The sequence below is a fragment of the Neolamprologus brichardi genome, chromosome 14 (assembly GCF_056152115.1).
Source record: "Neolamprologus brichardi isolate AB-2024 chromosome 14, ASM5615211v1, whole genome shotgun sequence".
Taxonomy (NCBI): domain Eukaryota; kingdom Metazoa; phylum Chordata; class Actinopteri; order Cichliformes; family Cichlidae; genus Neolamprologus; species Neolamprologus brichardi.
The window spans coordinates 28839471-28856137 of NC_142117.1; the positions used below are offsets into that span (position 1 = coordinate 28839471).

Genomic DNA, 16667 nt, shown 5'->3' on the forward strand with positions numbered 1-16667 from the left:
AGTTTCAGACTATTTGTTTCAGATCTTGGCTCTGTATGATGGAGAAGGTAAGCTAAGATTGTTCTTCTAAGATGGTGTTTGGCTTGAGGGGCAACTCCTTGGACTAAGATAATAAGGATTATTTTTGATGTTCAGTCATGCAAAGCTATAGTAAGATCAAGGAACAGAAACATGGAGCTGGGATGGAAAATAGTGGGTTTATTTTTTTAAGGAAAACTGGCATCTTACATTATTATAGTGAACCCAGACTGTGCTACAGTACACACTTACTTCTTTGATAATCTGTGGGGGAATGTAATTTTTAATTTTTGTTTTGTTTTTGTAGTTCTTCATTACTGGAGAAAAAATTACAAAAGCTTCTTGAAGCTCTACATTTGGGTTCATTTGAATGATTGGCAACTAGTGTCAGCTTCTTGGGATAACTGGAAGCCAAGCAGTCATCTGATACCTCCATTATTTCAATGAGTTTTTTTTCTTTTCTGTGTCGGCCGTCAGACTCTGGGCCCCTTCAGTCACCCGGTGCAGAATGCGTGCGACAGAGGCAACCTTTTTCCACATTCCTGCGTAAATGAGTTTTGTCCCTACACTGTAATTTAGGTCATCACCAAATCAGCGCTTGTTTTGTGGTATTTGAATAATGTCCAGTGTGCTTGGTCGGCACAGTCACCCCATGCCTGTTACCATGGGAAACGGGCGTGAGCTGGAACCTCCTCCATGCATTTTCCCAAAGTCCTATATCTCAGCCTTCTAGGGTGGTGCTGAGCGGGGAGGGGTGGGAGGTTACTTGCGGTCATCTCTTTCTCTGCAGCTAAAGGTGCAGGTTTACGCGCCGCACACCCACTAATTAACCCTCCGTGGGTTAAGTGAGATAATTAAGGTGGTGGGGGGCGGAGGGTGGGATGATACCTGTTCACTGTGTCTAACAGATAAAGCTACTCTGCCAGGGCTACAGAGGTTAATCCTGCTGACTCCTCCCAGTCATTCATCGTAGCAAATATCGTACCACTTTAGGTTCGCCTTAAAACTGGGTGGGCTGCTCGAGAGCGCCGGGAAATCGCGAGGAGCTGTCTCCGTTACGCGTGGTGCTGAAAGTGCCACTCGCCGCATCATGTGGTCGGTCTTCTTCGTATTTTTGTCTTATCTGGACACAAAGGTCGTCAATGGCGACCTCCTGAGTGGCGCTTTGGATGCAGAAAATGAGGGCAAAGAAATGTTCTCCACGCTCAACGGCACCGTGTGCGCAAAAATGTCCACGGTGGGGGAGAATTTCCTCTACCAGGTGTCAGACGGAGCCGAGGTGGTGGGCTCAGTAGTCAGTCCAGCCGGGAAACTATTGAACTGCGCCGTAATAGTGGAACAGATGCAGGTGAAATCTTTCATGCACGAGTGCAGGTTGGGGCTGAAGAGACAGAGTGGCGGGCGGCAGGTGGAGGCGAGTTTTGCGCGCATGGATGAAGCCAAGTTGATGTGCAGAAAGTTTAAGAAGAGGGTGGAAAAGGAGGATTCGACTGTGCAGGTGCAGGTTCTGAAGAGATCCAAGAGAGGCTTTACTTATCCGGGGACCCTGTGGTGCGGAGCCGGGAACATGGCTGATAGCTATGACCAGCTGGGTAGGTTGAAAAGTTTTTATTCAAGCTGTCTGACTCCCGAGTGCAATACCTGAAATAAATAATAACGCTGACCTCTCTTTTACAGGAGAGTTTGCAGGCACTGACAACTGCTGTCGTATTCACGACCACTGCCCTCATGTCATCCACGCCTTCTCCTCAAACTACGGTTACACCAATTTCAAGTGGCACTCCATCTGTCACTGTGACTGCGATAATGCGTGAGTTAAAGCTTTATTTCAGTGATGCTCTTCTTCATTTCAGCAATAAAGAAGAAAAACTGGAGAGTGCAACTTAATTAGGAGCAGTTAACACATTAAATGTTTGGCAGGTCTGTATGTGGAATAGCTGATAAATTATGTTGCCAGATGTTAATATTACTCTATTGACTGGCATTATGGTCTCTTAAACTAAAACCTTCCTGGCTAATTTTAGATAGTAATGCCAGCCCAGTAGATACATTGCTGTATTAACAATATATAGTACTTGCTTGTCATTACGTCAGTTGTAGTTCTCTTATAGAGAACTCAAATCATCCCTTTACTCTCTCTGCAGGTTGAAAGACTGTTTGAGGAAAGTCAACGATACATCTTCCCGAGTTGTTGGTCAGGCATTTTTTAATGTCATCGGTGTCCCTTGCTTTGAGCTTGCTTATGAAGAGCAGTGCGTAGAGCGGCACTGGTATGGTCTGTAAGTATTCGTGTAAATCTTTAAGTAGATTTTAAACATACTGAGCCATTTTACTTTCGTAATACGTGACACATTGCCTCCCCTCTCTGTTTTCTCTCTCATAGGTGCAAACGATACAAGAAGCTCCCCGTTGCTGTGATGAGAGAGGCGGTGCCGTATGACTTTGGAGGCATTGACATCATTGATGAGCTGACAGTAGCTCCTCCCAAGTCAAAAGGTTCTAAGAAAAGCAATGAAGAAGAGAAACTGGAGAGTGCAACTCAGTCTACGATGTTGGGTCCCGAGGAGCCGTCGCTCAGAAACGTTGTCACCGCCGCCGAGGATTTCCTCAAGGTTCTCGCTACTGTCTCCACATCGCAAAGCTCCAGTACCAACTCTGATAAGGTAGAGGAGCAAAGTTCGGAGAAGAAGAAGAGGAAGAACACAGGGAAGAAAAAGAAAACCAACAAAAAGAAAAAAGGAAAAGGAAAGGGGAGGAAGAGAAAAGTGAAAACAGAGGCAGGTGTGAAAGCAGAGGAAGGAGCTGCTGTTTCACCCTCTGGCAGCAAAGCAGAAGTCAAGCCTCTGAGTAACTTCATCAATGACTCACAAAGATATGATCAGTCAAGCAGGAGCACAAAAAGAGTCGATGAGAGCGAATTTGAGCTCAGAGGAAAAGACGAACCCCTTAATGAAGTCATGAAAGATGAACCAGCCTTGGATAAGGAGATGGTTTCCATTACATCACCTGCAACAGTCCAGAAGAGGCCAGCAGAGTCGATCACTGCTGTGCTGACAGAAGAAGTCACTCCCTCAATAAGCACTACTGTTCCACATAAAGCTAAAACAAGAAGGCAAAGAAAGGAGAAGAGAAAGAAGAGCAAAGAAACAACTCTTCTTTCTTCTCCCAAAGATCTTGTAGCAAACAAAACAGAAAACTTAAGCCTTGTCCCCACCATCATTACCATAACCCCACCAGCGCAGCCTGAGCAACAAAACTTTGGGAGCGACACTGAAAAGCGACCTGTTGTCAGCATTGCCAATGCCCCCATTGTTATCTCCAAAGTCAAAAGGAACAGGTCAAAGGAGAAAACAGACACAGAGGGGAGAAAGAAAAGGAGGGAAGGCAGCTCTGCTTCCCCCATTGTTCCTGTTGCCCTGCAAAATTCCTCTCTGGACAATCTGAAAGTGATCCCTCTCACTGGGGTTCACACCACACCGTCGATCCCCACCGCAGACTACCAGCTTTCCCACAGGCTGGACGTTTACACAGAAAGGGTCAAAGTTACAGCTTTGAACACTTCCTTTAGTATTTTGAAAAGGCAACGGTCAAAAGAAAGAGGGCTGAGAAACAGCAAGAGGAAAGCCAGTGTGCCTTCTTCATTGGAAATCCCGCGTTCTCACAACAAGTTTGAAAATGTGCTCCCTGTTCTCACGACTCCAGACACTCGTGTTCCTCTCAACAGCCATGAAGCCACTGCTGCAGAAGAAGAAACACAAACTCAGAGTGAATGGAGGCTTTTTGCCACAGCTGCGCCCACTGTCGACACAAAACAGCAGCGGCAAGCAGCCAGACAGCAGAGAAAACCAAGAAAGAAAGCTGCAGCTCTCAGTGATGCATTTTCTGATGCTAAACAAACTGAACCAGTCACATTTTTAAGCATGCCATCCAGAGCTGCCACTACAGCAGAGCTTAGATCTAAAAACCCCTTTGTTACCACCTTAGCACCACCTGACATGAGTCCACTTCAGTTATCTATTGAGAGAGCTAAAGCACAATTCACCAGGAAGAAGAAAAGGAAAATGAGACTGTCTAACCGACAACAATGAGCCGTGTTTTTCAGGCACAGCAGGATAGATGGAGAAACACACAAACACAGCTTTAATTACTTAGATTAGCACCTGATGACCAGACATGCTTTACAGTTAGAATATTTACATATCACAGTACACTCTTTTCTGGCTTTAATTGCTGGAATTGACATAATCATATTTAATTGTAATATGAGAATCAAGTTTTGCAATACTTTATCCTGCATGTCAATAATAAAATTATTGGTTGATTATGAATGTGTGGCAGTGTTTCACTTTATTTATTCAATAAATAAAATATTAAATAACAGTATTCCATTTTAACATAAAATAATAATTCAAAATGTTTTCTAGCAAAAGCATCTTCCAGCAACCACTTGCCATCCTGTCAGGGAATACAACAGTACAACTCCCTAGCAATTAGTGGTTGCCAAGCAGTTGCCAACTGGTCTTTAGGACAGTATGAAAAGGCTCTAAAACAACTTTGTTCTGTCTGGCATCCCCCTGTCTTTTGTGCTAACAGTCAACGCTTTGCCCCTAAAATGAGTATATTAGGGATATACACTCTACACTGTGATATCAAAAAGGGATAAAAGTAGTGTTTAATACGAGCATCTACCAGTGTAAACGTATGTATGTCTGATAGCAAAATTAGCAAAGATGTAACAGAAGCTACCAACTTTAATGAGAAGCTAGCACCAGTGAATGTTAGCTTAAAACCACAACATATGCACGGATTAAATTTATTCAAATCTGATGTGCTATTTGGTGAGATTTAGCTTAGCTGCTGAGAGGATATGATTACCACTGACTGTACAAAACTAATGGATTACAGTCGACCCCCGATATTTGTGGGGGTTAGGGACCACAACCGCCTGCAAATAGCTGAGATCTGCAAATACTTGAAATCCCATCTAAAACGTTTATAACTGGTTATTTTAATAGTTCAAACACCAAATATATCTTATACTATCACCCTAATGAAAATAATTACTTTAGATATGCTTTCTATGCTTTCCAAAAAATCAGTGAATAGGCAAATTTTCCGCAAATAATTTTATTCGTTCCTCAGAAAAATCTGGGAGTAGGTGATTCTGCAGATACCGAACCACGAAGAGGCGGAGGTCAACCGTACTGCCCTTGGACAACACCAGGCTATACTAAGCTAACAGGCTGCTAGCTATACCATCTTATTTAACCTTAGGAGAATGGTAGAAAACTGCAGCTTTAACTCCCAAAGAAACAAAGCAATGTGAATGCTCCACATGGCAACAAATAGTTTTTCAAACTTTGTAAAAATGATATAAATTTGAATAACATACCAAGAGCTATTCTTATCTAGCTAATAAAATATAATCTTCATTTTGTAATTTTGCATGCACATCTTATCTCAGCTGGAGACATTTAATCAGAAGGAGGAAGCTGAAAGGCTTAAGGTTGACCTTCTTAACCTGACTCTCCTAAGTTTCTTCTGGGTCAGAAATAGCCTTTAAGGCAGTGGTCCCCAACCTTTTTTGCACCATGGATCGGTTTATGTCGGACAATATTTTCACGGACCGGCCTTTAAGGTGTCACGGATAAATACAACAAAATAAAACCAGTATGAGTACAAAAAAAAGAGAAGATTTATTCATAACACACGGGAAAAGACCCAGGGAAAGCGAGTTAACGATAAAAACTATTTTAAAGAGTAACGATAAAAACCCGCTAAAAACCCTGAAACCCATGAATTTCACACCTGAGCATGAACTCTCGCGGCCCAGTACCAAACAACTCAAGTATTATACTATCGCCCATCCTGTCCATGGCCCTGGGGTCCTGGACCGCTTCTTTAAGGGGTCGCTGAACCATGTATGGTTAGCATACTGAACAGGGAGTAGGTTTCGACAGAAACATGTGCATTTTCCTGTTAGCTGAACATTTGATAGTTGTATGTTGTCAGGGGGATGGGGTGAAAAATTCCTCAGTGCAGAAAAATCCCTGCTTTTCTTTCCATACTGCAAAAAAATCTGTCAAGAAAAAGCTGAATATATACATGCATGCTCTTTTCTCCAAGGTGACTGAGGACTTTGGTCAAGCTGCCTCCCCGTGTGTGGTTTAAGGCAGGGTCACATTCTCAACACTGATTAGAACCTCATTATTTTCACCTCTTACCATTGAGGGTTGTAGAGGCAAATCCTACAGATCAGCTGACTGTCACATGCTTGCATAAGAGGACTTTATCTGGATGGTTCTGGACATCCAACGTATTTCCAAATTAGACCTCAATCACTCAATCATTTAAAATGTGCTCTTAGAGGAAGAATATTCACATACAATATGGACATCTACATATCTTGCAAACAGTGGGAGTAATGTAAAAGTGCAGATTTTTATGCTGCAGCTCAAGTTCCCAGGACTTTTTGGAAGCCATCCAAATATTCAAAGGAGCTTTCAGGTGCAGTCCACAGTTGAAATGGGCAGAGCGACTAACACAGTTGGATGTGTGATAAAGCCATTTCTCACAGCGGGGGAAGAAAAAGTAGCAGGAATTTTCCAGTTCATCAAGTTTATGAGTTTTTTGGGTTTATGTTCGTATTTCAAAATGCATTACAGGTTGTTACTTGCACGTACAGATTAAAAAATATCACTGAAGGCTAAATTTTTTGTATAGTAAAATTTTCACATCATTAAAAAATATATATTTTAAATACGTTGGCATTATACATAAAAATGTACCCTCACAAATATTTCTGATTAGTAAATGCAACTGACTGCATAAGCTCTTTTTGATACTAGACACTTTGCAGTTCTTTCAGACTTTCAGACTTTCCCAAGGGGTCAAATATATATTTCAAGGGTTGTGAGTAACATGTGCAACAGGGTCTCACAGAAGAAAGCTCACATTTTGTGACTGAAAAGATCTTTGTTTTGTTTTTTTGCAGTCTTGTGAATTCTTGGATAATTTCCTCCATGTAGGCCTCCAAAATTATTAGAATTTTCGAGCATAAACATTGTGTAGAAATAAAGATATTCATGAAAACGTGATGTTTTTATGATTTTCTTTTTTCTTTCATATCTTAGTTATATTTATATGTTTGGGAAAAGAAATAAAACGAATAAAACAGTCACACATTAAATACACAAACTGAGAGATAACCTTGTCTTCACTGTTAGTACATCCATCAGATCTCCTTTTTCAATATTTGCTGTTTTTCATATTTTGTCTTTTAACTTTTAACACTACAATCCCATTTAAAATAAACTCACCGATTAAATCTTCTTGCTGTTTGATATCATGCAGCTAGTGTACAGTCACAGAGCAGTGAAAGTGAACCAAAACAATACATGCACTGTCCTTGCATGCAAACGAAGAACTGAACCTCACCGTAAAGCTGTAATTGTACAATGAAAAGACTGAAAAAAGAAAGATTTGCTGTCCATGTGTCATGTGTTGACCTCTGGTTACTATTGTGGCGATGGCTTTTAATATCCAGGGAGGAGGTCAAGCAGAAAATCAAACGAACAATGTGTGGTTTGAGGGAAGACATGATAATGAAAGAACATCGTGTTCTGTGGATTTGTTTGGCTGAAGTAGCCAATAATCCACTGTGTTCACACATGTAGAGGATTGACAGAAAATGACCTGGCTCACATTGCTGATGGAAGAAGAACTGCGGCCTATTTCTCAAAGAAGCTGGCACTCTGATACAGACATTGTATTCATTTGTGGTTACTCTGCATTGTTCTGTGTATCTTTTTGGTAATACGCCTCTATAGTTGCTTTGTGTCTGTTTATTGTATTGAGTCTCAATGTGGTCATTTTGGGTCTCTTTGTTTTGTGTTTCTCTGTATTGACTTGCTGACAGTCCCTTCATGCACAGCAGAGTGAAGTGCCAAACAGTGGGACAATTTCCTGACTTACACTTTTTGTTTAGGTGCAAGGACCTGCAGCTGCATTTGTGGATATATACAAATGTATGTCCAGTGTAACTGAATATATATACACTGACATGAGAAAGGTGGTGGACTGAGGCCGGGAGTCCTTAGCTAACCTTTGCTTTTCTCTGGACTGGGAGCCCTTCTGCCAGCTCTACATGGACTGAAGTACAGATTTAGATTAAAGCAGGCTTGCCTTTCATCAGAAAATCTTCCACGCTGTGTTATTCAGTAAAGCTTAATCCTACATCCATGTTGACATTTTAACACACAGGTCAAATATCTTTTGTCTGGTAGTTTGTCCTTTATTTTTTTTTATAAACGTACATACTCAGGGACCAAGAGAGCATTCTCAGCATTATTTTAATCTAGTTTATTTTAATCTGACAGATTCTCTGAGCGAATCTTCTAGCAATAAATATTAACCTGCACCTTTTATGACCCCTAGTGGTCAAAACACAAAGGGGTGGAATCAAGTATTTCTGAATTTGAGTGTCCCATTACCATCGCTAGCCACAGCCTGACACTGTCGCACTGTGAGTTTCTTTTTTTATACTTTGTATAAAATTGTATGTTTTTCACCATGCACTGCTCTTTAAATGAGATTTCCTTCAGGAAAATAAGCCAGCCAGTCTTCTCTCATTTTATTTTATACATTAGTAGAAAATTTCATTACAAACATCACAAACAAAACTGTTTTGTGAACAGATCATAAATCATCATTCCCATAAATGTAGTGAAGAAGTGCATAATTTCAGGGAGGTCATGTGGTTCAACTCTAAACCTGCTCCGTACCTTGCATCCGAACATCTCCGATCTGAAGGGAGAACAGTGTTTTAATATAAAATGATATTTATACAGAAAAAGAGTAAGGCATAAAAATAAGAGAAAAATCACCTGAACATGAAGAGGGGCACTGAGCACATACGTAACAGCATTGGCAACATCTGTTACTTCCAGAGGCTGTCAGAGAAGTGAAACATGATTAATGACTTATTATTTGAGTTACCACATCAACAGTACAGGAGGTGTAGGAATAATTATTTTACCTTGTATGCAGAGTATGCACCAGGTGCTTTTATAAGGATTGTTTTTGTAGAACCGTGACAAAAATTCTGTCTCCACCAAACCGGGAGAAATACAAAAAAGAGTGGATACTGTGTGTGAGTGTCTCATCACAGTAATGTTGGTTTTAAAGTGACTTTTGGAGCTGCCTACAGTGTTTTTAAAGCCTTACTGTGGCTCAGATATGGCTGTTTTCTACACGCAGCGCCTGCCGCAGGCCCTCTGTCAGGGCGGTTACAGCATACTTTGTGGCGGTGTAGAAATGTAGATCAGGATTGGTAATTACACAATGTCCACACATGCTGCAACAGATTTATAAACTGTTAACCAGGTGAGCATTAAACAGCAAGCATTAAACAGCAAGCATTAAACAGCATGCACAAATGTGCAAGTAAAGTAAGTCTTTTAAAGTAATGTCTCAATGATGTAAGAAACATGAGGCCTACAAAGCTGTTTTGTTGATAGTTAACTGGAAATATTCAGGTTCTGGATTGCTGGGTTTTAAGAGATTCTCAAGGACATTTTGAAATACTGCATGAGATTTTTGCTTATTAATTATGAAGACTAATAAACCTTTTCCCCAACGAGATCTTTAAATTGGGTGTCAGTTATTTTTCTTCCTAAATGTTGTAATAATAATAATATGATAAAATCCTGAGCTGCAGACCTTTTTTACTGCATGAGTGACACTTGTCATTAGACTAAAGAGTCTATAATAAGTGGAATTAGATATCTGCATTGATTCTGTTCCTGGCTCTGCTTTTAAAATCAAGGCTGCACTGGGAGATTTTGGCACAGTTAAGAAGTAAATCCATCCCTTCATCTATTTCCTACTGCTTATCCAGGGCCAGGTTGCAAAGCAGCAATCTGAGCAGAGATGCCCAGACCCCACTCTCCTTCCACTGTCTGGCTCTTTCCTCAGTTGGAGTCAGCAGCACTGCTGCAAAACTTGAACTGTGTGTTGTGGTGAGCCCGACTAGACTGAGTCAGTATGTTTTAATCTTGTGCACTAGCCCCATCTAAGAATTTTGGCAAAAAATTCTCAGTTTTGACAAACGGGGATCAGACCGCCAGGGCATCTGCCCCTGACCAGAATTGACTAACTATGGCCTCTGCTGTTGATGTAGCTCTTTTGGGCCCCCATAAGCTAAGGCCCAGCCACCAGGTAGTTTCCCTCTTCTAAAATGTGAATTTGTGGTAAAAGAAAACATAATAATATTAATAATAATAATGATACAGGTTGATATCACCAGTAAAAATATCGAACCCGTTTATGTTTACGATGTGTCCATCATCCACATTTCTCTCTTTCATCGACTGATACGCTTCGCGTGTGCAGATACTCAGAGCAAGAACATTTACCTGCAAGAAAAAAAAAACAGAAAAGGAAATATCAGGAATCAGCACATTCTGGTTGATGCACTTACTTGTTGCTTCTTGCACACAGTGGGTGAAAAACGGTTATAAGCAGCTTCAAAAACTATTAATGAGTCAGTTTAAGAGCTGGAGTCACTGTGAGGTTAATGCACACTGATCAGCTACAATATTAAAACCAGTGACAGATGATGACATGTTTCACTTTTTTACAGTTCAAAGTTCTGCTGTGACGTTATTCCTGTGAATGTTACTTTTGATAAAATGCTACAACAAATATTATATTTCTACAATAACTCTGAGCTCTTACATCCATCATGTTCTTCCAGCCACTGGCTTTGGACAATTTTTATTTGAAAATCACTCCCATTCACTTTTTAGACTCTTTAACTCATTACACATGTCACATCAGAATTTTGAAAACAGACCTGATTTGTTTGACACAGTAATATATAGGGACAGCTATATTTTTGTTCAGTGATATCAGCACAAACTTCTACAGGCCATAGTCATAGTCTGGTTTTCCATCAACGAAGGACTTGAAGAAGGCCTTGTGGGCATCTACGCTGTGTATTGTGGCTTTGACAGCTGGATCTTCCAGCATGCGCTCTGTCCACATCTTCATCTCAGGTGTGCCATCCAGACAGCTAGGAGACAAAAGTAAATTACAGCATGTGAACCCACATTTGTTTGCAAAACATCCAGCAGACAGGAAATAAATATAAGATATTCAGTAGATGCTACAAAGGAAGAAAAGCTCAAATTAGATATTAAACTGTTACTTTAGTTGTGTTACAGTTTTGCAGACTGGGCACTGTTATTTCTTCATTTGAAAGGAAGAAAAATAAGTCCACATGGAAGACGTAAACCTTTATGGAACAACAAGATCTGGAAAACCTACTGTTGCAGCTCAAAGACCTCCAGTCTCTCAAACCACGGCCACATCATGTAGTCAATCATTGTTATGGAATCACCACCAAAAAACTTGATCTTCTTGTTAACAAGGTCCTAGAAATTGAATATTACTTTCATTAGAGTTGCATTTAATACTCTAAAATAACCAGGTATAGATAATCTTAATAATCCTTTGATTAGTAATTATGAGTGGCAAGCAAAGTTGCAAGCATACTCATTCACACACAGTCTTTCAAATTATATGTTTATGTGTAAAGAAACTAGAAGCCTCAATTGTGCCACCTACCTCATTCAATTTGGAAAGCTTTTCTTTCAGTTCAGCTTCCAGTCCTGAGACATCCTGACCATTCTTTCTCCCTGATGAGATCCTGTAAAAATATCCTATCCTCTAAAACAGTGACATTAAACTGATTATTTGGTAATTAAAAAAAAAACAAAATATAAAGATTTATGTGCAAGTTTCCATGTGACCTACTTTGGAAAAATACTCCAGCATCATTCTTTGCTTTAGCAAAAGGAGAAGAAGGAAGCAGCTGCTTTTCAGGGTAAACTTCATCCAACTATTCACAGGTGATCGGTGACTCATATATCAACTCACCAGCAGGTGTCTCTAGTGTCGGGACAATCCCAAATGGATTCTTTTTAAGGTACCACTCAGGCTTGTCTGCCAGATGGACATTTATGATTTCATGCCTGAAACACAAAAACAGGTTGCACATACGTGTTTAAGTAAAGGTTAGGATTGTCATGACTTTCCATTCGTAAAGTAAAGCAGAATAAAAAGTAGCCTTACTTGATTCCTATGGCTTTCAGCACTAATCTGGCCCTATGGGCAAAAGGGCAGAACCTCATGCTGTAAACTTTGATGTACCCTTTAGGGACTGGGCCAGGTGCTGCACTACCTGAGGGAAACAAAAACCTTCATCCATGAGAAAAAGCAGCTTGGAGAAGAAGTTAACTTGTGTTTTCAGGCCAGTAATGCAACATTTTAAAATGCTGAATTGTTTTAATGTATCCATTGTACTTCCCATGGAATATAGGAATCATTAGGAAAGCACAAAATTCACACAATGTTCAATAAATTAAAGGAATTCTATAGTTGTCAGTTTGGAACATGTTGTGCTTCCACGAGGGCAAAGTGAATTTTATATTTGTTATTAGCAGGTGGGCCCCATGTTTATAGTTAATTGTAAGGATTTTAAATCGTTACAATACATTCCTATTTTAATTTTACACAACATCCCAAGATTTTTGGAAACGAATTGTGTATAAAAATGTGAAAAGAGCACCTTCTTTAACATTACAAATACCTCCATGGTAATATTTATATACTGTAGACTTTAAATGGATGTTGTATATTTACATATTTGTACCCTTTCTTTAGCAGGAAGAAGTAATTTTCTGACGTCTGTTTGTTTTTAGAGAAGCCACAGTGTGTCACTATTTGTTCTGACTTTTTTTTAAAGTCGTTTTCAGTCGCATGCTTTTAATCGTCACGAATAATATCAATATTGACCTAATTACAATGCATGGTAAAACTGCAACTACACCCTAACCACAAGCTAGGTAAGGGAGCATGACAGAGCTCAGTGAGCAGAACGGGTCAGGGAACGGAACAGCGCTTACTACACTTCAGAGGCTTCACTTAACGCAGTAATATCTTAAAGTCTTACCTTTAGCGAGATGCTTTTCAGCAGACGTGTTGGCACCTGAAGTAATGAATGAGACAAAAAGAAGACGGGCTGTGAAGACTGAGCTCAGATTTTCACGAGTGAATAGTGCGGCTGAAGTTCTGAATTTATACACCGCGATGTGCGTGTATGAGAAGTCTGTGTTGTTCTTAGAAAGAGGACTCTTTTTCCCTCTCTTTCCCACTCTTTTTCCCAGTGTGTTCTTAGAAATGATGCTCCAGACCAGAAAACTGGTAAAAACCTCAGATTTTATAGAGGTGCTCATACTTGCTGATGATCAATATATTTAATAGCAGCACCTAGCTGCTACTTAATTCCTGTAGAGGCAGTGTACAACAGTGAACATTCTTTTTTGTGATGCACGTGTGGGAATCACGTGTTGGATGAATTCTCTGAACTTCGGGCTGAAGTGTGTTTGTGTAGGCTGAAATAACAATCTTAGAAATAATTCCTTGACTAATCTATTACAAAACACATATTGCATACATGACCCTGCTTTCTACAAAGTATTTATTACCTTATTTCTTATGAATTTGCAGTAAAGAGAAACCACATTGTCCACTGTGACAGGCTGTGCTCTTCTGATTCAGTCATATAAATATCATTATTGTAATAGACAATACTCACGTCAACAGTGACTCAGCTGGTCTACATTTACAACCATCAGGACAGATTATGTAATGCTCATAATGACTTTGCAAATACATCACTCCCTTACTTGACATGCAGACGGGAGGAGCCAGGGATCGAACCACTAACCTTCCAATCAGCAGGTGACCTGCTCCGATCCCTGGCTCCTCCAGTCTGCATGTCAAGTATCCTTGGGCAAGATACTAAGTCCCCAAATTGCTCTCAGATGCTTCCATCAGAGTATGAATGTGTCTGAATGTATTTAGGAAGCACTAAGAGTAGAAGAAAGTGCTTGGTTGAATGGGTGTGATTGGGTGAATGTGGCATGTTGTATAGAGCGCTTTGAGTACTCTGGGAGAGTAGAAAAGCACTATATAAGAATCAATCCACTTACCATTTAACAAAGATGACTGGTGGCGCCATTGCACTGTCTTGTGTCTCTATCGTCCTGTTCTGTATAGTCATGCACTGTCTTGCCTTTTCTATTTTTCAATTTTGCACATTCCACTTTACGCAGTCCTGTGTTTGTCTGTTATGTGTCATCTGTAGCACCAGGGTCTTGGAGGAATGCTGTCTCATTCCTCTTTGTACTGTACCACTGTACATGGTTCAAATGACAATGAAAGCTGCCTGAACTTGAACTTGAACATCAACATGACTAACCATGACATTGCAACAATGCTGCCCCTTTTGTTTCCTTCTGACATTCCTCCCTTTATTTGCGGAAAGTTTGGAATCAACTCCAGGTTATTTTTTAACCTACTTAGATTGTCATGAAATAAATTGGAAACAGGCCTCACCTGACCACAGAATTGCTTTAAGGCTTACAATTTGTTAGTTTTAATCCCCTCTTGATTTTTTATTTCTTATTTTTTGACAGAAGTGTGTGGAGGAAAAGCTAAAAAAAATAATCAATCATCAGTCAAAAACGTATGGGCCTAACTATATATACTGTAGAATTTTGTCAAAGAATCCTTATGGTTTACATTTACTATATTTCTGTTTGTAGAAAAGAGTAATGGTAAGGTCTCACTCTGCTTTTCACTGTTATGATATAGAAGAGAGGAAGGACTAAACCACAGGTGTCGAAGTCCAGGCCTCGAGGGCCGGTGTCCTGCAGGTTTTAGATGTCCTTGATCCAACACAGCTGATTTAAAGGCGAAATTACCTCCTCAACGTGTCTTGAGGTTCTCAAGAGGCCTGGTAATGAACTAATCATTTGAATTAGGTGTGTTGACCCCGGGTATTATCTAAAACCTGCAGGCCACCGGCCCCCGAGGCCTGGACTTCGACACCACTGAGCTAAAAGTGGGATATTACTGCCTGCATCTGCTGTATGACCGAGGCAGCAAACAGTCTTCCTTTGTTTTATCTTTCACACATGGATCAAAAATGTTAGTGTAAAAGTACACGACACACACAATGATTGTGCTTACTATTATTGCATTTTATTGACAGTTTTGAACTCAAGAAACAAGGTCTGTTCCAGTCCAGCTCTCTTCGTCTCCACTCGACTGCTTTCACTATATACAGAAACGGAAAGAGACACCGTGATCAGTCAATCGCCACCACCTGTAGCTCACTTGCCTCCTGGTACCGCCCCCTTGAGCTCACTGCACCACTCCTCCCCTGCAGCCAAGGGCGTAGATTTGGCATGGACGGAAGGGACATGTCCCGACCAATATTCAGCTGTTATTGAATTGTCTCCACCAATAATTTGATCTCTTCGCGTAAAGAAAAACAAACCCGATAGAAAGAAAGAAAAAAGATCTGTCAACGTCTCATTCACCCAGCGGTGCAGAAAGAGTTAAATTACGTTCTCTACTGGAGTCCTACCTCATGTGACAAATATGGCCAATGTGATTGGCTGTGCCTTTCAGGGAGCTCTGTTTAGTTTTAGCAGCGGCAAGTCTGCGCTGCGAGGAGGAGAGGAGGACGGCAGAAAAAGGAAGAACCTAGATATAAGAAAGTATTTTTCAGAGAAACCTGTGAGTCACTTAAAGTCAAGTTCACTCATATAATGTGTCCGTCCTAATAACGTTACAGGCTATGCTAGGCTTTGGCCCACATCAGTCTAAAATTGTATGTAACCATGAATAACATGTTTTGGAAACTAACTGCACAACATGCAGCACTATTAGTTATCTCAGTCTCCCAGAGTAGCATTTCTAATTTTGATTGAAACTGTCAGAGAAAACGGCAGCCTCGAGCGAGCCAGGATATTAGTTTACAGAGTCTGTTAAAATTATGTCTAACGTTAAAATGTCGGTGACACAAAAATTTCATCCTAATGGTACTGACATATTCATAGGGTTGATGTTTGAGACAATATATCATGAGGTAGGTTGTAATGCAGTTTGCACAAATTGTTTTAAAAATGCACTCACCCTACAAACATTACTGATGAGTCAAGATCTGCACAAATTGTCAGAAGCACTGAAGCAGCTACATATTTTATTCTTATTGTCATGTATGTCCTATTTGTCAGGTGACAGAAGAACCAACACAAAGCACAGAGAGCAAGGGTGACACAAGGTCACAGGTGGAATTGGATGATGACTTGGTGGTTCATGACTGTATTTGAAGCACATGTGTGACTGCATGTATGTGGAATGTCTCACTGTTATTTATCAGGTGACAGAGGCAGCTCTGCCATGTTGTAGCTCGGACAGAGATGAAGAGGCGAGGTCACAGGTGACTGACTGATGATTTGGTGCTATAGATTAACTAGTATTTATTATCATGACAATTGTTAGGCTGCTGATGTAAATTGATTCATTAGTGTATATTTGACAAAGAATCTGAATTGACTCACTTTTTATATGGCACGAATCAATGTGTTATTTTATCAGGTGGCAATATGTCCTAGTGCAGTCAGAGGGGAAGAGCCAGGGCCAAAGGTGAGGCAAAGCAAGCACATAATAATAATTTTGTGGTAATCTTAGATGAGTAGTTTTATGGACAAAAACCACCAGGTCATTCAGTG

General features: G+C 40.3%; 1 protein-coding gene and 2 pseudogenes across 1 annotated transcript; 1 reads left to right on the forward strand and 2 right to left on the reverse strand.

Annotated features, from left to right (window-relative positions):
• The first annotated feature begins 1054 nt into the window (after positions 1–1054).
• Positions 1055–4346, forward strand: proca1 (protein interacting with cyclin A1). The gene is made up of 4 exons (XM_006801507.3): positions 1055–1610; positions 1696–1828; positions 2163–2297; positions 2402–4346. The coding sequence occupies exons 1-4, from the start codon at positions 1109–1111 to the stop codon at positions 4104–4106; spliced, it is 2475 nt and encodes an 824-aa protein (XP_006801570.2). The 5' UTR covers positions 1055–1108; the 3' UTR covers positions 4107–4346.
• Positions 4347–8784: 4438 nt separating this feature from the next.
• LOC118454971 (dehydrogenase/reductase SDR family member 11-like) lies at positions 8785–10847 on the reverse strand (annotated as a pseudogene).
• A 94-nt stretch (positions 10848–10941) lies between these two features.
• LOC102775757 (glutathione S-transferase omega-1-like) lies at positions 10942–14287 on the reverse strand (annotated as a pseudogene).
• Between the last annotated feature and the right edge of the window lie 2380 nt (positions 14288–16667).

What these genes read in the sequence shown, in the direction of transcription:
- proca1 (XM_006801507.3), top strand. Translation starts at nt 1,109, where the DNA reads ATGTGGTCGGTCTTCTTCGTATTTTTGTCTTATCTGGACACAAAGGTC. An exon ending in TGATAGCTATGACCAGCTGG is followed by an intron (nt 1,611 to 1,695) that starts GTAGGTTGAAAA and finishes TCTCTTTTACAG; the next exon opens with GAGAGTTTGCAGGCACTGAC. An exon ending in CACTGTGACTGCGATAATGC is followed by an intron (nt 1,829 to 2,162) that starts GTGAGTTAAAGC and finishes CTCTCTCTGCAG; the next exon opens with GTTGAAAGACTGTTTGAGGA.